The 23,306-nt window shown below is 51.4% G+C and overlaps 1 protein-coding gene, 1 non-coding gene and 1 pseudogene across 4 annotated transcripts; 2 read left to right on the top strand and 1 right to left on the bottom strand.

Annotated features, from left to right (window-relative positions):
• Positions 1-752: 752 nt before the first annotated feature.
• Positions 753-14,649, top strand: Slc27a4 (solute carrier family 27 member 4). Of its 3 annotated transcripts, none has more exons than XM_076843093.1 (13): positions 753-1,025; positions 2,516-2,682; positions 4,009-4,403; positions 6,661-6,819; positions 7,895-7,964; positions 8,059-8,150; positions 9,119-9,228; positions 9,490-9,699; positions 9,868-9,994; positions 11,194-11,331; positions 11,539-11,703; positions 11,786-11,932; positions 13,804-14,649. In XM_076843093.1, exons 2-13 carry the CDS (start codon positions 2,522-2,524, stop codon positions 13,959-13,961), a joined length of 1,932 nt encoding a protein of 643 aa, XP_076699208.1. In that variant the 5' UTR covers positions 753-1,025; positions 2,516-2,521; the 3' UTR covers positions 13,962-14,649. The 3 variants fall into 3 exon arrangements, with proteins under 3 accessions (XP_076699208.1, XP_076699209.1, XP_076964744.1); XM_076843094.1 differs by having other exon boundaries at positions 2,298-2,682; XM_077108629.1 differs by having other exon boundaries at positions 2,279-2,682.
• A 2,734-nt stretch (positions 14,650-17,383) lies between these two features.
• LOC143393295 (small nucleolar RNA U3) lies at positions 17,384-17,568 on the top strand (annotated as a pseudogene).
• Positions 17,569-22,986: 5,418 nt separating this feature from the next.
• Positions 22,987-23,059, bottom strand: Trnaa-agc (transfer RNA alanine (anticodon AGC)). The gene has a single exon. It is a non-coding gene; the product is annotated as a tRNA-Ala (tRNA).
• Between the last annotated feature and the right edge of the window lie 247 nt (positions 23,060-23,306).

Raw genomic sequence — 23,306 nt, 5'->3', positions numbered from 1 at the left:
CGTGATGAGAGAATTTCTGCATAGTAACCCCAAAAGCAGAGTCGGGCATAGATCCTGTGGTTCTTCTGTTTATGTTTTATTGTTGGTACTGAGGATTTAACTTAGGGCGCTTTACCACTGAGCTACATATTTGAAACAAGATGTCGCTAAATTGCTGAGAGCCCCAGCTAAATTACTGAGGCTGGCCCAGAACTCAGCCTCCATGTACCACCATGCCCAGATCCTCTTGAACCTTGTGAAGGTACTGGAGGAAGTAAAACAGCGACTCTGGTGGGACTCGAACCCACAACCTTCAAATGGCCACTGCAGGTTTTGGCTAGAAGTCCCATGCGCTATCCACCGCGGCAGGTTTTCAGGACCTCCCACCGCTTACCTCCGCCCTCTTAGAGCTCACCTAGATGTAGTGTTGGACTTTACTAAATTCTGCTGGGGCCGCGTAGCGGGCTAGGATTCTCTGCTGACCGTAGGAGTTAAGAGGGTGCTTGCCTAAATCTCGCGCGGGATTATAGGAACAGAGGAACCAGCGGTAAACCGCCGGTTCCCCAAGCCTGGGGTTCTCTACGGCTGCGCTGATCTGTGTGCGGCGCGGACTACAACTCCTAGCGTAGTGCGCGCAGGGCCGGATTGAGTGGCGTGGACTACAACTCCCAGTATGCCGCGCGGCGGCACCTCCCAACGTCGCGGCGCGCGCAGGGCTGACTGAGCCCAGAGGCGTCCAGCGCGCTGGGCTGGGCTGGGCTGGGCTGGGTTTGGCTGGGCTGGGCTGGGCAGCTTAGCGCCGATCCGCGCGGCCGGCTCAGAGGCTCGCCAGCCGCTGGGACCGAGCTGGAGGCGGTGCTGCGGGCCGGCACATCCCGTTTGGGTTGTGGGAGGCGGGCGGGCCCTGAAGGGCGCAGAGCCGGCCAAGCGCTGCTGGGTCTTGGCTCTGTGCGCCCAGGGGCGGCTGATGCCCCCAGCGCTCCCCACTCCGCTGCTGCATCCGGGCCGCATCTGGACTGGGCACCGCGCTGCGGAGCCGACGCCGGGTGAGCGAGGCGGGGCCGGTGGGACCCAGGGCTGGGAAACCTACCGGGCCGAGTAGGGGATGACGGCGGGGCGGACCTGGGGTGAGGGGCGCGCCCTGCCTCTCTGTCTCCCTGCCGGGACCTCTGCTACTCTAGCTGTCTAGGAGCAGGACCCCGGAAGGGGCCCCTCGGGAACTCGGCACCCCCTCCTCTTCTCCTTCCATTCTTCCTGAAGGGGTTCCTGCCCTCCGCTCTGGCGGGCTCTGGGAGGCCTGAGGTCTGAGGGCCTTGGAGTTCCTGGCATTGGGGTTGGGGACGTTTTAGCCCAGCCCCGCCCCCCACGTCGGGGTTTTGCTTTTCCCCGGGAGGAGCAGGTCTGTAGAGGCTCCCTGTGGTCCAGGCCATGTCCTCATATTGGCTCTCAGGCTACCTTACAGCCTTGACCTTCAGCTCCTTCTAACAATAGGAAAACCCTAAGAAAAACTCCCTTCAGCTAGCTATTCCCTTGAACAAGTCCGCAAAGAGCCACGAATAGAGAGCCCAAGAGTCCTAATCTCAGCCCAGCCTTTGCAGCACCGTCAGCTTTTCCCCCTACCCTAAGCCCCATTCCTAAAGATTCATCTGAGTGGTTTGCTGGGGGGCAGGGGTGTAAGGCATATCTTCAAGACCCTCTTCTCCCTAATTCATCTTTCCCCGTGGGCAGTCACCCTTAGGCACCTCCGGGCTCTAACCTGTTTACTGTGTCGCCCTCTATCGATCAGTACAGTGGAGGCAGGACAATGCCAGAGTCCGTGGGCAGGGATTTGGCTGGGCTACCTTCCCAGGAAGGGCTACCTTCCCTTTCTGTGTTGTAGTTTGGCCTGATCATTCCCCAGAACCTCCCTGGACCTCTGGGTGGGGATTGAGCTGGAGACACTTAAGTCAGTATCTATCCTCAAGGTGTTTTGATTAGGGTCCTTGGATGTAGGAGAGTGGACTGAAAAACTGAAAACAGGTCTCACTAACCCATTACACACAGCCAGAAACTGAGGCCTGAAGTGGAAAAGGGACCTGCCCAAGGTAACTTGGAAAGTGGTAGTTCAAGATAGGACTAGAGGGGGCTGGGGATGTGGCTCAAGCGGTAGCGGGCTTGCCTGGCATGCGTGAGGCCCGGGTTCCATCCTCAGCACCAGTATAAACAAAGATGCTGTGTCCGCCGAAAACTAAAAAAATAAATATTCAAAAATAATTCTCTCTCTCTCTCTCTCTCTCTCTCTCTCCTCTCTCTCTCTAAGAAAGAAAAAAAAAAAAAAGATAGGACTAGAGGCTAGAACAGTCTCCTGCTTGTCATCCCTGAAACTTACTTGAAGACCCTTTCAGCCACCAAAACCTTAAAAGGGAACTTTGTCCTCAGTCACCCAACTTGGGGTGACCAAGCCCTAACGTGTTTGTGATCACAGTGGAGTGGGTGCCAGGACCTGGAAGTGTGTGGTCCTTGGGGACACAAATGTTTGACTGCCTTGTGCCTGCAGGCCAACATGCTGCTTGGGGCATCTTTGGTGGGGTTGATGGTGTTCTCCAAGCTGGTGCTGAGACTACCCTGGACCCAAGTGGGGTTCTCCCTGCTGCTTCTCTACTTGGGATCTGGTGGCTGGCGCTTCATCCGGATCTTCATCAAGACCTTCAGGCGTGATATCTTGTGAGTACTGGTTCAGTTCTTCCTGGGTTTCACCCTTCCTGGGTTCCTGATCCCTGTAATCTCCCCAGACAAGACCCCATGGTATCTACCAGTATAGGACACCTGGGACCCCAGAAGCCTCTGCTCCACACCTTATCCCTGGCAGTAATATTTGGTACCTCCATCTCCAAGGTCAAAGTCCTTCCTCAGGGAATCTCCCTAACTTGAAACTCCTTGGGCTGGGACACACACTGAATTCCAAGTATGTTGAAGAGAGATCGTGAGGACACTCTAGTTTATAACTAGGTGAAGAGGAACCCAGTGGGAAAGGACCTTTTCTTGGATTGGCACAAGCCTGAGAGGGCACAAGGGGCACTGAATTCTAGAACAAGGCTCCAAGTTAGATGTCTGGGAGAACCTGTTTCCTGCTGCTCTGCGCCAGGTCCTGTGCTGCTCCGAGGCCCAGAGAGGAACAAAGCAGACCTGATCTGCCAAACTTAGGCTAACCATGGGGATAAGGAGAGGACAAAGCAACTCCCTGAAGTGGCAGTACCATGCAGGCAAAGACCCTGGCAGTCTTGCTCACTCTTGTGTTCCAGGGCCCAGCATAGTGTACCATCCCCAAAACAGGCAACTCAGCCTTTGTCAATCTGGACTGATTACAGAAGGAGGAGGTATCAAGTGACCCTGCAGGAAGAGTGGTAGCAGAGGAGCTGTGGGAGCAAGGAGCAGGGAGAGATGACCCCAGGCCAGGGGCTTGGGGAATCTAGAGGCCTCCTAGTGGAGAGGTGCCTCAAAGGTGGTACAAGGAGGGGAGTCCAGCCTCAGGCACAGCACTGGAGACATAAAGACTGCAGAGCTCCAGAGTTTATGGGGTGGGTGTGGGGAACACAAGCACTAAGCATCTCCCCTGTGCTGGTCAACCCTGGGGATAAGGTGGTAAACAAGATAGAGGCCTGTCCTAGTTGGACTGACAGGGAGAACGACTTACCATAGTTTACTGTGGTGATAGGGGTTGGGGACAGTACAGGCTGCAGGAGGAGAGTAGGAATTGGAACCAGACAGGCCTGCAGTTCAAGTCTCAGCTCAGCCTCATGGCACCTTTGAAGCCCTGTGTAAGCTGCAGCACCATGAGAGAATCTTTCCTCCTCCTATCAGGAGCGAGAAACCACACGACCTCTGGGTGTCATTGTGAGGTCTTGGTGAAAGGCTGTATGTGGCAGTGTCATGCATCCAGGAAGGACTGGCTTATGGCACTCAGGCCATTGGGCAGGAACCCGGGCCAGGGGTTCAGGAGGCCACCCTGGCAACCCTGGCAGTCACAGTTCATTGCTCACTTCCACACAGCGGCGGCCTGGTGCTCCTCAAGGTGAAAGCAAAGGTTCGACGGTACCTGCGGGATCAGGAAACTGTGCCTGTGTTGTTTGCCTCTACGGTACAGCGCCACCCCAACAAGACAGCCCTGATCTTCGAGGGCACAGACACCCACTGGACCTTCCGCCAGCTAGATGATTACTCAAGCAGCGTGGGCAACTTCCTGCAGGCCCGGGGCCTGGCTTCAGGCGATGTGGCTGCCCTTTTCATGGAGAACCGCAATGAGTTTGTGGGCCTGTGGCTTGGCATGGCCAAGCTGGGCGTGGAGGCGGCACTCATCAACACCAACCTCCGGCGTGATGCTCTGCGCCACTGCCTTACCACATCCCAGGCTCGTGCCCTTATTTTTGGTAGTGAGATGGCCCCAGGTGAGCTCCAGGGGGCAAAGGACAGGTGGCAGACCCAGGGGACCTTGCACAGACCACAGCTCCCTTCTAGGCCTGGGGGAGGCAATGTTGGCCTGTGGTTAAGGGCAGGGGCCCTGGAGTCGGCTGGTTTGAGCCTGCCAGGGAAGCTGGCAGTCCTGGATGAGAGGCAGGTGCTCTGAGCATCAGGTTCCACATCTGTAGCACCTGCCCCTACTGATCTTAAGGAGGTGGTTGCCCTGCGCAGTGGTAGTCAGGAGGTTGGTACTAGTTCACCCTCAGGCATGATGGCTGCCATCCTTGTGACTGATTAGTCCTTACTTGCCTTATCTCTACAATGGGAACAAGAACTCACTCCCCGTCTCCTGGAGGAGCTTGCATTTCATGTGTTGCCACATTAGGTGCCAGCATGCTGAGCCTGGTGCTTTACAAGAGCAGCTCTGATCTTCACAAAGACTGGGGAGGGAGGGACTGTCATCTTGGCTTTATGGATGATGAGGTGAGTTCAGAGGGAAGAGCTTACCCAAGTTCACACAGCTGTAGGTGAGGACTGGGATTTTATTTTATTTATTTGTGATATCAAAGGACCCAGTCCTTTATATATGCAAGGCGAGCACTCTGCCACTGGGCTACAAGCCCAGCTCCAGGGCTCTTTATTTATTTTTTTATTTGTCAATGGAGTTTATTTTATTTATTTATATGTGTGCTGAGAATCCAACCCAGTGCCTCACACATGCTAGGCAAGCGCTTTACCACTGAGCACCAGCCCCAGCGCCCCCAGCCTCTTTTTTTTTTTTTTTTTTTAATTTGTTTTTGTAGTTATAGTTGGACAGCATGCCTTCATTTTATTTGTTTATTTTTAAGCGGTGCTGAGGATCAAACCCAGTGCCTCACATGTGCAAGGCAAGCACTCTGCCACTGAGCTACAGCCCCAGCCCTTTCCCCAGGCTCTTTTTTAATTTTAATTTTTTTTTTTTTTTTTTTGTATCAAGGAATAAACTCCGTGGCACAGTACCTCTGAGCTACATCTTCAGTTCTTGTTTTTTTGGTACCAGGGATTGAACTCAGGGGCACTCGACCACTGAGCCACATCCCCAGCCCTATTTTGTATTTTCTTTAGAGACAGGGACTCAACTGAGTTGCTTAGAGCCTCACCCTTGCTGAGGCTGGCCTTGAACTTGCAATCTTCCTGCCTCGGCCTCCTGAGCTGCTGTGATTACAGTGCACCACTGTACCCAGCATCCTCAGTCCTTTTTATTTTTTATTTTGAGATAGGATCTCTCTAAGTTGCTGAGATTGGCCTGGAACTTGTGATCCTGCTGCCTCAGCCTCCCTCGTTGCTCTGATTACAGGGGTGAGCCACCATGCCCAACAGAACTAGGATTTGATCTTGGGCTTTATCACAGTGTCCCTGTTCTTTCTCCCCACACTATGGCTGTTGTGGGATAATGGACAGGGAAGTTAAAATGCTGCAAGGGGCCAGGTGCAGTGGCATACAGCTGTAATCCCAGCAATTCTGGAGGCTAAGGCAAGAGGATCACACGTTTGAGGCCAGCTTCAGCAATATAGTGAGACTCTCAGCAACTTAGCAAGACCCTGTCTCAAAAAATAAAAGGACTGGGGGTGTAATTAAGTAGCTAAGCAGTAAAACACCCCTGTACCACCCCCCCAAAAAAAAAATGCTACAAGGGGAGAAGAAAGGGTACAGTAGGTAAAGGAAAGAAGATTAGATAAATTAAGAGAAAACCAGAGTAGCTCAGTGGTATAGTGTTTGCCTAGCACACATGAGGTCATAGGTTTCAACCCAGCACCATAAAAATAAGTAGCAGCCAGAGAAAGTGAGGCCAAGTGAGCCAGTACTGCCCTGTGCCCAAGGTGAGTGAGTATCTGGACATCTGTGTAGTGCCTAGGAAAACAGAAGGTTCCCACTTAGAGGAAATGGGGCCTTCTGATCCTCACTCCTGTCCACCAACCATACCCAGTACAGTGGGTAAGAGACCTTGGTATGAGCTCCCTCTCATTCTCGGTGTGTCAGTTTTTTCAGCTCTAAAATGGGCTGTTGTTGGTACCTACTTCCTAGGGCTATAAGAATAAGAAAATGCACGTAAGGAGCTCTCTGTGTAGTTAGCCAGAAGCTCATGGGGGCTGCTGCTCCAATAAACAGTAAAGGACCTTACCCATCTCCCCCTCATATTAACCAGTCTCCCCTGGGAATGCACAGCCTCCTGGCCTGCCTGCTGACCTGTTCTGTCTCCCATAGCTGTATGTGAGATCCATGACAGCCTGGACCCCTCACTTATCCTTTTCTGCTCTGGCTCCTGGGACCCCAATACAGTGCCCATTGGCACAGAGCACCTGGACCCTCTGCTGGAAGATGCCCCCAAGCACCTACCAAGTCGCCCTAACAAGGGCTTCACAGGTGGGTCCTCCTACTCCTCCTACCCCACTGGGCAGCCTTCCCCACCTCCTCCAGGCAGATCCTCCAGCCTCTCCTCTCTTCCTGTACACTCCAACCTGCTCAGTCCTTCAGCTCTTCCACTCTTACTTCCCTCCTTAAAAAGCCACCAATCTGCTGTGTAGTCTGGTGGTTCAAATCTTGAACTGTCTTATCAGGGCTCTCCAGCTTGTCTTCTGAGCCACAGATCCCCCAGCCATAAAATCAGGGATTATAACAGAATCTACTTCCTGGGTTGATTTTGAGGGTTGAAAAAAATAAAGTTCTAAGGGTAAAGTTCTAAGGCTAGAGCATGGAAGGAGGAAGGGCTCACTAACAGGTCATTGTCCTTGTCATCATTGTCTAACCTCTCCTATCCTGACTCTAGTATTTTTGTAAGTTGCTAGAGGGCAGGGCCTGTGGCGGGTCCACCCTGGTGCCCTCGTGCTGCGTGGAGCTAGCACATAGCAGGCAGGCAGAGCCTGAGATGGCTGCTATAAATGTGCAGAGTTGTCCAGTGCAGCTCCTGGCCTCCAGGAACATTATTCTGGCAGGGCTGAGCCTCCCATAGGAACTATAGTGTGACAGTTCCTAGTCAGAGCTGCAGGGTAGAGTCAATAGATGTTCAGGAGTACAGAAGCTACACAGCACCCGCTTCCTGCAGCTAAGTCTTGGGGCAGGTATCCCTCCTTCCAAAACCTCCAACTGGCGCCACCTCCTTCACAGAAGCCCAGGCCAATTGGTGCTACTGGTCTTCCTCAGGTCCTGTTTTCCCCTCCCCCACACTTGTCTCAGTACTGGAACTGCCTGTGTCCTCATATAACTGTCCTGCTCAGCTGGGACATGTGAGAGGGCCTAGTACAGAGCAAGGCCCAGAAATTGTTTGTGGAAGGCATGGAAGCAGGCATTAGAACAGGGCAGCATCAGGCCATTGGAGAGGGCTTCCTGGAAGAAGCATGGTGAGAACTGGTATTGAAGGACACGAACATGGACACTATCCATCCCACTCTGCCCTGCCCTGTGGGGTGCCCTCTCAGTTGCCCTTGTGTGTTTTCTTCAGATAAACTCTTCTACATCTACACATCGGGCACCACAGGGCTACCCAAAGCTGCCATCGTGGTGCACAGCAGGTAAGGGGTGGGTGTCTCATACCCCAGGGTGGGGTGGGCATGGTGGGGCTGCAGGGCCTCCTCCCACCAAGCCCCTGGCCCTTTGCCTTCCCAGGTATTACCGCATGGCTGCCCTGGTGTACTACGGGTTCCGCATGCAGCCTGACGACATTGTCTATGACTGTCTCCCCCTTTACCATTCTGCAGGTAAGCCTGGACCCACCCCGCAGCCTCCAGCACCCCCAGATCTTTAGGAAGGCCACCTCATATAACTGCCCTGCTCAGCTGGGACCTGTGAGAGGGCCTAGCACAGGGCAAGGCCCAGAAATTTTTTGTGGAAGGCATGGAAGCAGGCATTAGAGCAGGGCAGCATCAGGCCATGGAGAGGCCTTCCTGGAAGAGTCAGTAGAAACACTTGAATTCAAATCTGAGTTCAAATCCAGGCATGGCCAAAGGGTCTACCTCAGTCTTGTCCATTGAGGGTGACCACACCAGGCTCAGAGTGTGGGACCATGTTCTGGGGGTATCTGGGCTGACCTGTTTTCCAGTTGGTTTCCACAGATGTGCAATAGCATTGCTGCTTGGTTGAAGGGACTTGAGGGAAGGCAGCTTGAGAGAGCAGAGTCCCTGCCTCAAGGTGCTTAAGGGTGGTGTCCTTCGGGCAGAATGGGTGATGGGAACCTATCTGACTCTAAAAAGGGGCATGGCCTGGTGAGTGGAGGAGGAGCAAGGAGCGCTCGAGCAGTGGTGGCAAGAGCAGCAGTGGGAGCCTGGGAGGACTCCTGGGAGAAGGCAGGTGTGAGGTACAGAGGTCAGGCAGAGTAGCTAGGCCCCACCTGGCTGAAAATGGGATTGGGGCTGTCTCCAGAGTCCCCAGGGGGCAGGCTAAGGAGTGTGCACTTGATCCCAGAGACATTGGGAAGCCATGGAAGGTGCCTGAATGGAAATAGATATGATCAGTTAGGACAGGATGGGGAAAAGAGACCAGGGGACGGTGCCCGTGAAGAGGCAGGCCTGGGCAAGAGACAGCCCTGGAGGCTGGGATGTCGCTCAGTGGTGGAGCACTTGCCTGGCGTGTGTGAAGCCTTAGGTTCAATCCCCTTCATGGCAAGAAAAAAGGAGGCTCTGGGGAATGGGTCTCTATTTCCTGAACTCTAGGCCCTCTTTGCCCTCAGGAAACATCGTGGGTGTTGGTCAGTGCTTGATCCATGGCATGACAGTAGTGATCCGAAAGAAGTTCTCAGCCTCCCGGTTCTGGGATGATTGTGTTAAATACAATTGCACAGTAAGTGAGAAGGGAAGGGAATGAGCAGTCCCTTGTCCCCTTGTCTCCCTCCCACTAACCACACTTTGGAATATCTTTCACACAATTGATGTGGTTTAGAAGGGTTCACTGGGCAACATTCCTGTTATTCAGATGGGAAGACTGAGGCCCAGAGAGGGATGGGATCACATGCCAGCCCCTGTGGAAGAGAGGGTCTTGAGATATTGGGGTGGGGGAGTGGGGCAACTCTGGGAGCCCAGACTCATACGAAGCCCACCCCAGATTGTGCAGTACATCGGTGAGCTGTGCCGCTATCTCCTGAACCAGCCGCCCCGGGAAGCAGAGACCCAGCACCAGGTGCGCATGGCTCTGGGTAACGGCCTCCGGCAGTCCATCTGGACCAACTTCTCCAGCCGCTTCCACATCCCCCAGGTGGCCGAGTTCTATGGAGCCACTGAGTGCAACTGCAGCCTAGGCAACTTTGACAGCCAGGTACGGCCCAGGTTGGGGATGGGTAAGGCTGCTATGGGGATGGACCATGGCAGAGGGGAGGGCAGAGTTCCACTATGGGAGTTTGGGTGCCAGAGTTGCTCCTTGCCCCCATTATCCACCTTGGGACCCATGGTGGCAGAGCCCCAGCCCAAGTCTTGGCCTTTGCAGGTAGGAGCCTGTGGCTTTAACAGCCGTATCCTGTCCTTTGTGTACCCCATCCGGCTGGTACGTGTCAACGAGGACACCATGGAGCTGATCCGGGGACCTGATGGCGTGTGCATTCCCTGCCGGCCAGGTCTGCCTTGGGTGGGAATTGAGGATCAGAGGAGTAGTTTTTGTTCTGGGAGGGAGGTCGGCCATTGCGATTAGGTGGGGAGCGGGTTGTGACTAGTAGCCATCAGTCAGTCCTGCTCTGAGGGCTATAAACTATTCACTTCTTTGCCCATCCTTTCACCATGTCATCCACCCATCAGTCCATTTGTTCATTTTCTTTTTGCAGGGCAGTACTGGGGATTGAACTCAGGGGCACTTGACCCCTGAGCCACATCCTCAGCCCTATTTTGTATTTTATTTAGACACAAGGTCTCACTGTGTTTTTTAGCACCTCATTGTTGCTGAGGCTGACTGCGAACTTGTGAACTTCTGCCTCAGCCTCCCGAGCTGCTGGGATTATAGGCATTCGCCATTGCACCCAGTTCATTTGTTCATTTTCATACTGACCCTGAAGGACCCTGAGTCTGGCCACCTAGAATTAGTCTCGTTTGGCCCCTTAGCCCTGAGTCCTCTTGCCTGAGTCCTCTCTTCTTCAGAGGGGACTGATGGTAGCACTGGCCCCATCAGGGTAACCTGAGGATTATGCATAATAAAGAACATAACACTTTTTGAGTGGAGTCACGCCTGGAGCAGGAGCTCAGTGATGCCAGCCTGTTCGGATGTCCAGTAGAGCCTGAGCCCCACTCACTATTTATTTATTTATCTTCCCATCCAGTTCAATAGACAGACATCACTGAGGATCCAGTTGTGTCAGACCAGCCAAGATGAACACCTTGCCCTCAGCAAACTCCAGGCTGGAGGAGAAATGGGGCATTTCTTTTTTTCTGTGTGTGTGTGTGCCACGCGCATAAGGGATTGAATCCAGGGCTTCATACATGCTAAGCACACATACTACCACGAGCTACACCCCCAGCCCCCAGAATTAGGGCATTTCTATGGCAAGCAATATGAATCAGATTAGTTCAAGATGCAGGGAGCCAAGCACAGTAGCCCATGCCTGTAACCCCAGCCACTTGAGAGACTGAGACAGCAGAACTGCAAGTTCGATGCCAGCCTGGGCAACTTAATGAGACTCTGTCTCAAAACAAAATAGTCTGGGTTCAACCCCTTGTACCAACTGAGGGTGAAAAAGGAAAACCAAAAAGAATGTAGGATGTGTCTGGGGAAGACAGGTGGATGAGGCCTCCTAGGACAAATTTGACTCTGCCTTTCCTGCCCCAGGCCAGCCGGGCCAACTGGTAGGCCGCATCATCCAGCAAGATCCTCTGCGCCGCTTTGATGGCTACCTCAACCCGGGTGCTAACAACAAAAAGATTGCTAAGGATGTCTTTAAGAAGGGGGATCAAGCTTATCTCACTGGTGGGTTCCTGACCCTTTGCTACCACTTCCAGAGGGGCAAGGGGTGGTGAGGGACCTTCTGCTATCTTCGGAGAACACCTGCCCAGGACTCCCCTGTCTCAACCCCTGTGGTCAATCACATCCTTAGGCTTCAGCAAAGACTGCCTGGCTCAAGCCCCTGGGCCAGAGCTGGGCAGCCCAGGTCCTGCTCACCAAAGCCCTCCCTAGGTGACGTGCTGGTGATGGATGAGCTAGGCTACCTGTATTTCCGAGATCGCACAGGCGACACATTCCGCTGGAAAGGGGAAAACGTGTCAACCACCGAGGTGGAGGGTACACTCAGCCGCCTACTGGACATGGCTGATGTGGCTGTATATGGTGTTGAGGTACCAGGTATGTTGGGGGGGGGGTGGCATGCTGGGAAGTGCCACAAGTGGGCACTGCTGGGGCTCATGGTTCATCTTCCTGTCTTCAGGAACTGAAGGTCGGGCCGGAATGGCTGCCATTGCCAGCTCCACAGGTAGCTGTGACCTGGAGCACTTTGCAGAGGCCTTAGAGAAGGAGCTGCCCCTGTATGCCCGACCCATCTTCCTGCGCTTCCTGCCTGAGCTGCACAAAACAGGTATGCCCCTTCCTTGCTCCAGCTCCTGGGTACTAGGCCTGGGCCTTTCCACTCCTTTCTAGAGAAACCAGTGGCTGGCATTTGACCTTCGCCCACAGCCTTGCCAGGTAGTTGGTAAACTGCCCTCCCTTGTGGAAGTGAACAAACTTGTCTCTCAGAAGAGGAGGTTCACCAATCATTAGTGGGACAAGTCACTGACAGAGTATCTGGCTCTGGGTTGAGCCTTGGGGAAACAGGTAAATTTTGACTGGACCACTGCCGCCTTAGAGCTTTGAGAACTGGAAGGGAAGCAGCTCCAGGACAAGGAATTCCAAAAATAAGGAGTGAACTGCAGATCAGGCTCACAGAAAAGTGAATGAAGGGGCATTTGGGATGACTGGAGAGCTCCCTTGAGGTGGTGATATCTCAGCTAAGACCCAAATGAAAAAGAGGACCTTATAGGGGTGGGCAACATTCCAGGCTGTGGGAACAAGTGTGAAGTCCCCAAGACAGGAAGGAATAGCAGTGCTGAAGGAATGAAAGAAGGAGGCTACAAGAGGGGCAGGCAGAGGGGTAAGGTGGGTGAGAGAGGGGGCACAGGAACTAGAAGCCCAAGCCAAGGCCTAGGCCAGGGGGGAGTGTGACTATCTCAGAACAGCAGGGAACCACAGAAGTGTAGGATCTTTGTAGGATACAAATCTGACGAGGTTACTACTCTGCTCAAAGATCCTGGCTGCTGGATGGAGAGTGGGGGATAGGACTGCAGGGGGAACAGGAGATGAAGGAAAGGCTGTCATAGCCTCCCGGTGAGCTGTGGTCACATGCAGGGCAGTGCCATCCTTCTGTTGGTCCTCTGATGGCTCTCAGGAGTTCCTAGTGGGTAGGAGATATACAGAGGTTCCTGCCCAGACCTGCCCGTCTTTTCCTTGCTGTCCCTTGTAGAATCTTCCCTTTGTCAAGCCTCTTTCTGGCTACACACCCTTGGGCCACATCTGCCTGGATGCCCCCAATGGTGGTCATCATGTGAGCTCCTCCTAGATGGCAAGCCTTCCCCCACTGATGTGGGCACCTGGACCTGGGAGAGCACCTGTAGCAGCGGGAAGGACCTAGGGCTTCAGTGTGGCACAGAAAGAGAGCAGTGGTGCCAGGCTCAAGCCATAGACTGCTCATCCCCTGAGGATTGATACCTGTGACTTCTGTCCAGGAGAGGCAGGCTTGAGCCTCAGCTTCCACATGGCTTTGCTACAGAACAGCTGGCTTCCAAAGCACTTCAACTACTTTATTTACTAACAATTCTGTGGGTCAGAAGTTTGGGACCAAATTCAACTGAGCAATTCTGTTGGCCTTGCCTAGGGGTCATTCCAAGAGCTGCCATCACTTAGGGACTCAGGCCAGGAGAGTCTAAGGTAGTCTCACTCACATCTGGCTCTGGGCTGGTCACTTGTGCAGCACTGACCAGCAGAACTGAGGTGATAGAAATGTTTGCTGTCTCAGCAGTACAGTACATATTAGCCCTGCGAAGCTGTTCATCATTTGAGATGTGGCTGTTGTGACTAAAGAACTAAAATCCAAAATTTTTTTTTCAAATTGTATTTAATGTTAATTAACTTTAAATAGCCACATAGGGCATTGACTACCCCCACAGGACAGTGCCAGTCTAGAGGCCTCATCTCTGCTCCATGCAGCTTCTCATCCTTCTGAAGGCTGGACTGGCCTCAGGGCACCCCCAGGAGGTGGGGAAAAAGCAGCAATGCCCTTTGAGACCTAGACTGATCTAAGACATCGCTTTGGCTGCATTCTGTTGGTCAGAGCAAGTCACAAGGCCAGTCCAGATTCAAGGGGGTTGAGAAAGACTCCAGCTCCTGTGCTGAGTTGTCCTCTTCATTTCCCAGGGACCTACAAGTTCCAGAAGACAGAGCTACGGAAGGAGGGCTTTGACCCAGCTGTTGTGAAAGACCCGCTTTTCTACCTGGATGCCCGGAAAGGCTGCTATGTCCCGCTGGACCAAGAGGCCTATGCCCGCATCCAGGCAGGCGAGGAGAAGCTGTGATTTGCCCCCCACATCCCTCTGAGGCCAGTGATGCTGGATCCAAAGCCTCAGCTTCCACTCAGAGAGGTCCTGGGTGATGCCAGACCAAAGCAAGCAGGGCCACACCTCCTCCCTGAGGTGCTGACCCCTCCCTCCACAACTGCCAAGTGACTCACTGCCGCCTCCACACCCTTGCATAAGCTTTCTGTGAAAGCTGCATGTCCAAGTGATCTTCTGGGCCTCAGGCTGAGACTAATGGGGGGCCGCTTCAGGATGATGTCTTGGGTCAGGCAGGGCAGGGAGAGGCACAGGGGTCACAAAGCTCCCTCCAAAGAACAGGGGCTTTTCATAAACGGGACCAAGGCAGAAGCCTCCAGACTCAGGAAGCCAAGCGATTGGGCAGGAACAGTAATGGCCATCAATCTGATGACCAGAAAGAATCTGCCCCAGAGCTGCCCACCCCTCTAGGTAGAGAGGAGGAAGACCCGACGTGGCCCCACCATGCCTCACCTGCAGCAGGAGGTCAGGACACCAACCCTTATCTCTCCAAACCCCTACATCTTCATCTGCTTGGGGGGTACCTGGCCATCTTACAGGCCCTGTCTGTATGGGTCAGCGTCACTGTCTCCATCTCCTTCCTGGCCTGGCTATGAGAGGAGGAGGAATGGGAGGGTGGCCCTTAGGCCAATAAACTCTGCCTTGATGCCTCCTATCCTGTGTGCATTCCGCCTGAGCCCATCCTCCCCTGGAGCCCCCAGTCTGCTCAGGCCCTACTTTCTGCTTATCTGGCCCATTAACTAACTTGTCCACTGACTCATTTGGACTTAAAAGTAGAGCAGGTAAAGTGAAATGCCACAGCCCTTGCTTATGTGCTGGCCTAGATGGGGGCAGTTCCCACCAAGTCTGGCAAGGTATTTGTTTTAACAGCTTGAGCTTCAAAGTCCAGACCAGCTGTCACTCAAAAGCGGAAGCTTAGCCGGGCATGGTGGCGCATGCCTGTAATCCCAGTGGCTCATGAGACTGAGGCAGGAGGATCACAAGTTCAAAGCCAGCCTCAGCAACAGCGAGGTGCTAAGAAACTCGGTGAGACCCTATCTCTAAATAAAAATACAAAATAGGGCTGGGGATGTGGCTCAGTGGTCAAGTGCCCCTGAGTTCAAACCCAGGTACCAAAAAAAAAAGCAGAAGCTTGTGGCCTTGGACCAGGTATGGTAGCATATATCTGTAATCCCAGCAAATCAGGAAGCTGAGGCAAGAGGTTCCCAAGTTGGAGGCCAACCTGGGCACCTTAGTGAGACCCTGTCTAAAAATGGGCTGGGGATGTAATTCAGTTCCAGAGTACCCCTGGATTCAGTCTACACAAACAAAAAGCATTCAGAAGGCAAAAAAAGGCCATTATAAGGAAGAGGGTGCCTGGGCTTTGAGGGGAAGTCTCCCTGAAGGCAGGGTCATCTCCAGGCCTGTGCTCTGCTCCTCCCTGTCTGGTGCCCCAGTTGTTCAGAGGTGGGAAAGTTCTGCCCAGGTTGATTAGCGAACCAGAGTGAGGTGGCCTAGCCTGCCAGGCAACCCTGGAGCAGCAGGCAGCAGTGAGATGGGGAGCCAGCTGTCCTGGGCCCCATTGCTAGAGTCACACCCAGGAATCAGTGCAGTGGGGAAGGGTCCCAACACCACCCAGGGTGGTGGGGGGTACACACCCCTGGGGGTCTTCATCTCCACTGTTGAACCTTTGTCCAGTGTATGAAGTTGGTTTTACACAAATGGGTTATTTGAAGAAAGACCTAGGACTTAGAGATTTTAAGTCACTTGGCCAAAGTCACAGAAGTGGGGGGTTGGAATGCAAACCCAAGCCCCAGCCCCCCCCCCCCAATACTATTCTTCCTCTGGATACAAAAGTCAACAGGAAGCTGGAAGTTTCATTACACACATGCCTCCAGAGCCAGCTCTGCACCACACCCTGGGCCATCATCTGACAGTTCAGGCAGTCAGGAGTCTGGTGAAGAAAACTGAGATGCCTCTTGGGGAAGCAGCTTTGAAAGAGGAGTCTTTTCTCCTGACAGGTAGAAAAGTAGGGAGCTGACCTGAAGAGGGGCCTCTTACCCATACTGAAGGATTTGGGGTGGCAGGTGTGTCTGCATTGCCAAATGTGGCCAGCAGAGGGTGCACAGAGTTTGAAGAATTCAGTTCAGAACCTTAACACTCAAGCCAAGGGAAGCAAGGAGGCTGTGCCTCCTGCGTCGTCCCTAAGCAGGTACCCCACCCAGAAGACCCTATGGTGGCCTTTGAGGACCTTTGATTATGCCTGCAAGAGGCTTGGCTTGGTTAGTGGAGCAATCTTTATATCTTTAATCCTCAGTAGTGAGTTCTCTGCAATGGGAAGGAACCTCTAGAGGAGGCCCGTTCCTTCCTCCATGTTGAGCAGTCACCAAGAGGCAGTGTGGTGTTCAGAGCTGTGGCCCTGGAGTCAGATGGGCCTATATTCAAATCCCGGCTCTACCATTTGCACTCAATTCTTTTTCCTGTATACAGAGGCCAAGGAGTCCTCACCTTGAATTGTGAAAAGTACAAGATCATGCATGAAAATCTCAGCACAATGTACATCATTTAAAAGGAGAAAAGGTGTGCTCAGATGTTAAGATCCCAGAGAAAGTTTTCCAATTCCACACCAGCCCCCCCACCACCACCACCACACCATCCACAATGGAGGCCTTACAGCTCTCCATCATCTCCATGCATGCTGCAGTTGCTCAATACATGGTTGTGAAGTTAATTAACCACATAATAGCTACTGTTTACCAGGTGGTTGGTGACATTTACCTAGTGTTACAGTTCACAGACCACACAATGCAGTTCATCTTCTGAGAAGATTCCTATATTTTTTAAGTTTTTTTTTTTTTTAATTTTTATTTTGTTTTGTTAGAGCACCTCTGGGCTCAATCCCCAGTACCAAACGGTAGTGCTCTATCACTGAGCTGCATCCCCAGCTCTTTTTATTTTGAGACAGGGTCTCACTAAGTTGTCCAGGCTGGTCTTCAACTTGCAATCCTCCTGCCCCATCTTCCCAAGTTGCTGGGATTACAGGTGTGCACCACCATATCATGTATTGAGCAGCTTCTAAAGGCTGCCCTCCATAGCCTGACAGATCCCCGAGCTCTAAGTCTGCCTCAGAGAGTCCCCAGTCTGCATGGTGGGGGAAGAGGCTGGCAAATAGAAAAGCCAAAGCCATGTGCTCAGCTGCACCTAACCAAGCACACTGGAACAGGGAGGACTTTCCAGAAGCTTCCAGGCAGATGCCAAGGCCTGGAAGTGAAGGGCAGGTTAAGGAAGAACAATACTAACAGGTCACTTTTAAAAAATATTTTTTAATTGTCAATGGGTCTTTTATTTATTTACTTATTTATGTGCGGTGCTGAGGATCACACATGCCAGGCAAGTGCTCCTCCATTGAGCCACAACTCCAGTCCTAATGGGTCATTTCTATAGTTCATTACTAGAAGTTTCTCTGAATGCAGAGAGCACTGGACACCATGAGGCAGAGGTGCAGCTTTCTCTCTGGGTGCAAAGCAGCTATTTGTCGCTGATAGTCATTCTTTTCCTTCAGGAGAGTGAGGGGCACAATGCCATCAGAGTGTATCAAAGATAAGTAAAGTAGGGCTGGGGTTGTGGCTCAGCGGTAGTGCACTTGTTTCGCACAGGTGAAAGCACTGGGTTCGATCCTCAGCACCACATAAAATAAAATAAAAAGATATTGTGTCCATCATCTACAACTTAAAAAAAAAAGTAAATGTAGGGGCTGGGGATATAGCTCAGTTGGTAGAGTGCTTGCCTCACATGCACAAGGCCCTGGGCTCAATCATCAGCACCACATACACACAAAAAAGTAAATGTAAAAAGAGGGGTGGTAGGCTGCAGGTTTGTAAAGGGGATTAGAATCGAGGCCAGACATCTGGAGGTCCTAGTAGCTGGTCAAACCAATGTCCTCAGACTTGCTGTCAAGTCTGGGGCGCTGCCTGAGTACCAGACCCTGTGCACCAGGCCCTGTGCAAAGGGCTTTCTGTGCATGGTTTCATTAAATTTTTTTAAGAGAATTTTAATATTTATTTTTTAGTTCTTGGCAGACACAATATCTTTGTTTGTATGTGGTGCTGAGGATCGAACCCGGGCCGCACGCACGCCAGGCAAGCGCGCTACCGCTTGAGCCACATCCCCAGCCCCTCATTAAATTTTCTTAATGCAAGTAGGTACAGTTTTCATCCCCATTCTTTAGATGAGGAATCTGAGCCTTATGAGAGAGAAAGACCACAGAGCCTGAGAATGGCAGAGCTGGGAGAAAAATCCCCTTCCGAGCAGAGCTTGAGCCTTGGTGTTCCCATCTGCAACCTGCCTGCTTCATAGGAGAAGGCTGGAAAGGGCTGGGCTGAAGCGTCCCTGGAGGTCCATTTGCCCTCGGGACAGGCAAGTGGCTGCCCAGGCCAGTGCGTGGCTATCACTTTCAATTCCTGGGAAGGTTAAATACCTCTGAGGGGCCCATTGAAATGGCAACAGCAAGGGAGGGGGCGACTGAGTGACTTTCAAAGGGGCCTGAATGCGCTGCCAGTCCCTCCCCCAAAAGGGGCCCTGCTTCCTCCTGGTCTAATGATATTCTGGGCTCAGCCCTCATCTTTGGCGGCAGTTTAACCCGAGCCAGGGCGGATTTCTTTCTCACTGATCTCAGCTTGACACCCAATTAGCACAAGAATGGGAGGAGGAAGCCTGCAAGAGGCGACTCCCAGCCTCCCGGGGCGCGTGAGAGGAGCAGGCGGGAAGACAAAGGGTGTGGGCAGGGGGGCACCCGAGCCCTCATCTCCCCCACCAACCCTGCCATTGTCTCCCCAGAAGCTTCAGAGAGGATGGAAGCCTATGCCCTGGCTGGACAGCCTGCTGGAAAGGACAGGGTTTGGGGCCCAAACCCCTGTTCTGGGTCCCAGCAAAAGACATTTGGTTGAGACTAGTTGAAGGGAAGGCAGTGAGGCTCAATGATAGGGACACCACAGAAGGGATCCTGAAGGCTCTAAAACCTGGTTTGAGGCCTCATACTTAGGGGTCCTTGGGCAAGCCACATGTTCTGTCTCAGTTTACTCATAGGAAAGATGGGAGTCCCTGGGAGGAATAAATTAGGTAATGCATATAAATCACCTGGCAGATGCAAAGACAATGTTCAAGTTCAATAAATATTCTTTGAAGGCATACACTGGTAAAACAGTATTGTCACTGAGGGGTTCAAGGGAATGGGACTGGGGTCAGGTGAAGGAAGCACTTTTGAGTGAGAGGTGGGAAGCCACAGAACGGGCCAGCTTACTCAATAGGTGAGCTCCCAGTAACCAGGACAAGTCTGAGGACTACCTAGAATCTAGAGGAAGGAGGGACAACTCTGGTCTGCCTGTGCCCTCTCCTTCCCCACCTCCACCTCTACCTTCTAAATCCCAGTGGATCTGGTTTAATTGACTCCCAGGAAGCCTCCGTGAGATCATGAAGCTGGGCTGGGGCCTCCAACAGCTCCCCTGTTCCCCTCCATAACACTGATCTCACCATGCATCCTGTTTTGCCTTCCATTCTTCTAGAACATCAGCCCTAAGAGGGCAGGAACTAGCTGTTTTTGTGCACCATTGTGTTCCCAGCACCAGCACTGGGCCTGGCACTTAACAGGTGCTCAATGAATGTTTTTCTTTTTTTTTTTTTTTTTTGAGAGAATTTTAATATTTTTTCTTTAGTATTTGGCGGACACAATATCTTTGTCTGTATGTGGTGCTGAGGATCAAACCCGGGCCGCACGCATGCCAGACCAGCGCACTACCGCTTGAGCCACATCCCCAGCCCAATGAATGTTTTTCTAATGGATGATGCTCTTCTTTTTTTTTTTTTTTAATATATATTTTTAAGTGTAGATGGACACAACACAATACCTTTATTTTTATGTGGTGCTGAGGATCGAACCCGGGTCCCGCCTGTGCTAGGCGAGCGCTCTACTGCTGAGCCACAATCCCAGCCCTGAAGATGCTCTTCAAATGCTCCCAAGCAATCTCTCCTTCCAGCTCTGGGAAGTGGCAATTCCTAGGATCTTAAGATACCCAGCAGAGGCTGGTTGGGATTAGAGGCTGTAAGAGAACCTGAATGCTTTCTAGATGGGCCCTTGCTGCAAATATCACTTGTTAATTTTTTTTGCTCATTCAGCAAGCACTTACCAAATCCCTATGATGTACAAAGTTCCTCCTTACAGGATAACGATCCAAGATGAATCAGAAAAGGTTTTTGCTCTGGAGAAGCTAAGAATTCAGTGTAAGAATCTAAGAATATTTTTTGCTGAAAGACTCTCTTTATAGATTGAGGAAACTGAGTTCCAGAGGGGAAGTGGCCCACGTAGCATGGTATGTGTGTGTGTGGGGGGGTGGGGGCTTTCCATGTAGGACATGTAGACTCACTTGCATTTATGAGAACCAGAGCTATATCTCATTTACCCTTGTTTTGTCAGGGCCCTAGAACACTGCCTGGCACACTGAAGGGGCCCAGAGTTGTTCATGCAGTTTAACTGCACATGAAGCTAAGGCCACAGGCAGATAGGCCAGAGTAAGCAGATGTGGGTGAGAGGGTGGTTGTGAGCTGGGTGTCAGGGAAAATTTGGGGGGTTGCAAAATCATGTTAAAAGTGAGACTGGTCCAAATTTGGTGGTTGAATGGAGGGAAAAGGAGAGAATTTAAAGCAATATTCAAGTATTTGAGTATCTTGGTATTTGTGTGAGGGGCGGTGGCACCTACACCCCAAAGATGGACAACACAGAGCCTATTTTAGGGAAAGAGGCACTGTGCCAAGAACTCATTCAGTCCTTTCCACGCCCTTATAAGAAACTATTCTTCCTATTTTACAACTGAGGAAGCTGGGACACAAATTGTTAAGGGACCTGCCCAAAGAAACAGCTAGGGCAGTGATGAGACCTGGATAAAAACTGGCAGTTGAACTGCTAGGGTTTTTTTGTTTGTTTTTGGTGCTGGGGACTGAACCCAGTGTGGCTTTACCACTGAGCTAAGTCCTCAGCCCTTTTTATTTTTTTATTTTGAGATAAGGTCTCACTAAGTTGCTGAGGCTGGTCTCAAATTTATGATCTTCCTGCCTCAGCCTCCTGAGTCGCTGGGATCACAGGCATGTGCCATTGCATCCAGCCGAACTGCTAGCTTTTTTTTTTTTTTTGCTAGCTCTTAACATAATCACTACATCTTTAACCATCAGGCTACATCACCATCCTTTAGCAGTGCTCAACTCTGGGAGTACTAATGTTTGGAGACCCATAGAACACCCACTCTGCTCCACTCCATTTCTGCCTTGGGTTTTTGTAATAAACTTCAGTTGTCTCCATATCCTCTTCCGTGTTTCCCTCCAAACCATTTGACACTGCAGCCAGAAAAAAGTTTTTAAATTTTTATTTGTCTGTGGTGCTGGGGATTGAACCAGGGCTTTGCACATGCTAGGCAACCACTCTACCACTTAGTTATTTTAAAGCACAATTCCATCCCTCCCCAAACCTTCCGCCTCAAGTCAAGCAGTAGTGCTCCTAGACACTGAAATGCTTACCTGGCTTATAAGGCATGGCTTGGCTTAGCCTCATCTCTTAGCAATTTCCATTTCTGCTCCCCAACTTCCACTTTCTTCCCTTGATGCTTCGGCTTATTTTCACCTTTTGCTCTCCTCACTGGAATGCTTCTCTCATATCCACTCAATTCACTCTACTTAGGCTTTAGAGCCCAGCAAGTCCAGTCAGGTTTATTTGCAATGCTGGGGACTGAACTTAAGGCTCTACCTCTGAACTACATTTCCAGCTCCCCCTTTCTTATTGAAGTGTCTTACCACTTAAAAGCCTTTCTTCGGGCTGGGGATGTGGCTCAAGTGGTAGCGTGCTCACCTGGCATGCGTGCGGCTGGGGTTCTATCCTCAGCACCACATACACAAAGATGTTGTGTCCGCCAATAACTAAAAAATAAATATTAAAAAATTCTCTCTCTCTCTCTCTCTCTCTCTCTCTCTCTCTCTCTCTCTCTCGGAAAAAAAAAAAAAAGGGTGGGGGCTGGGGATGTGGCTCAAGTGGTAGCGCGCTAGCCTGGCATGCGTGCGGCCCGGGTTCGATCCTCAGCACCACCTACAAAGATGTTGTGTCCACCGAGAACTAAAAAATAAAAAAATAAAAAATAAAGCCTTTCTTAGCTGGGTATGGTAGCACGTGCCTATAATCCCAGCAGCTCAGGAGGCTGAGGCAGGATGATGGCAAGTTCAAAGCCAGCCTCAGGAACTTAGTGAGGTCCTAAGCAACTCAGTGAGACCCTGGCTCTAAATAAATACAAAAAAAGGGCTGGGGGGCTGGGGTTGTAGCTCAGTGGTAGAGCTTTTGCCTAGCATTGTGAGGCACTGAGTTCAATTCTCAGCACCTTATATAAATAGAATAAAGATTCAGGGGCTGGGGTTGTGGCTCAGCTGTAGAGCACTAGCCTAGCACATGTGAAGCCCTAGGTTCCAACCTCAGATAAAAATAAATAAAGGTATTGTGTCCAACTACAACGAAAAAGAAAAAAAAAAGAATCCATTGACAATTGAAAAATTACTTTATTAAAAAAAGGGTTGGGGATGTGGCTCAGTGGTTAAGGGCCCCTGGGTTCAATCCCCGGTACAAAACAAAACAAAACAAACAAACAAACAAATATATATATAATTGATTAGCATGCTTATTTCTTGTTTTTTTTGTATGTGGTGCTGAGGATCGAACCCGGGCCACACGCATGCCAGGTGAGCGTGCTACCGTTTAAGCCACATCCCCAGCCCTTCTTGTTTTTTGTTTTGTTTTTCCGGAAGGCACAACATCTTTGTTTGTATGTGGTGCTGAGGATCGAACTTGGGCCGCACGCATGCCAGGCGAGCGCGCTACCGCTTGAGCCACATCCCCAGCCCCTTGTTTTTTTTTTTTTTTTTAATATTTTCTTTTTTAGTTGTAGTTGGACACGATCACGATACCTTCATTTTATTTATTTTTATGTGGTGCTGAGGATCGAACCCAGGGCCTCGCACATGCTAGGCGAGCGCTCTACCACTGAGCCACAACCCCAGCCCAGCATGTTTATTTTATTACAGATTTTTTCCCGGTTAGACTGTGAGGCCCTAAAGATACTGCATGTTAGGAATGTAGCTCAGTAATAAAGTGCTTGCCTAGCATGTACGAGGCCTTGGGTTCGATTCCCAACACAAAGAGGGTTTTAAAACATACACACACACACACACACACACTCCCTGCCCCTTGCTACTGCATCCATAGCACCAAACAAGATGCTGGGCACATGAACATGGAATAAATTT

Source organism: Callospermophilus lateralis, chromosome 2 (genome assembly GCF_048772815.1).
Source record: "Callospermophilus lateralis isolate mCalLat2 chromosome 2, mCalLat2.hap1, whole genome shotgun sequence".
Classification (NCBI taxonomy): Eukaryota; Metazoa; Chordata; class Mammalia; order Rodentia; family Sciuridae; genus Callospermophilus; species Callospermophilus lateralis.
Note: the sequence above shows the minus strand (reverse complement) of the source record. Positions and strands in the feature narration are given on the sequence as shown.

Bases quoted from the DNA above. Each gene is read 5' to 3' on its own strand.
- Slc27a4 (XM_076843093.1), top strand. From the start codon at position 2,522: ATGCTGCTTGGGGCATCTTTGGTGGGGTTGATGGTGTTCTCCAAGCTG. The intron at 11,704-11,785 runs GTATGTTGGGGG...TCCTGTCTTCAG, and splicing joins ATATGGTGTTGAGGTACCAG to GAACTGAAGGTCGGGCCGGA. The intron at 11,933-13,803 runs GTATGCCCCTTC...TTCATTTCCCAG, and splicing joins GCCTGAGCTGCACAAAACAG to GGACCTACAAGTTCCAGAAG.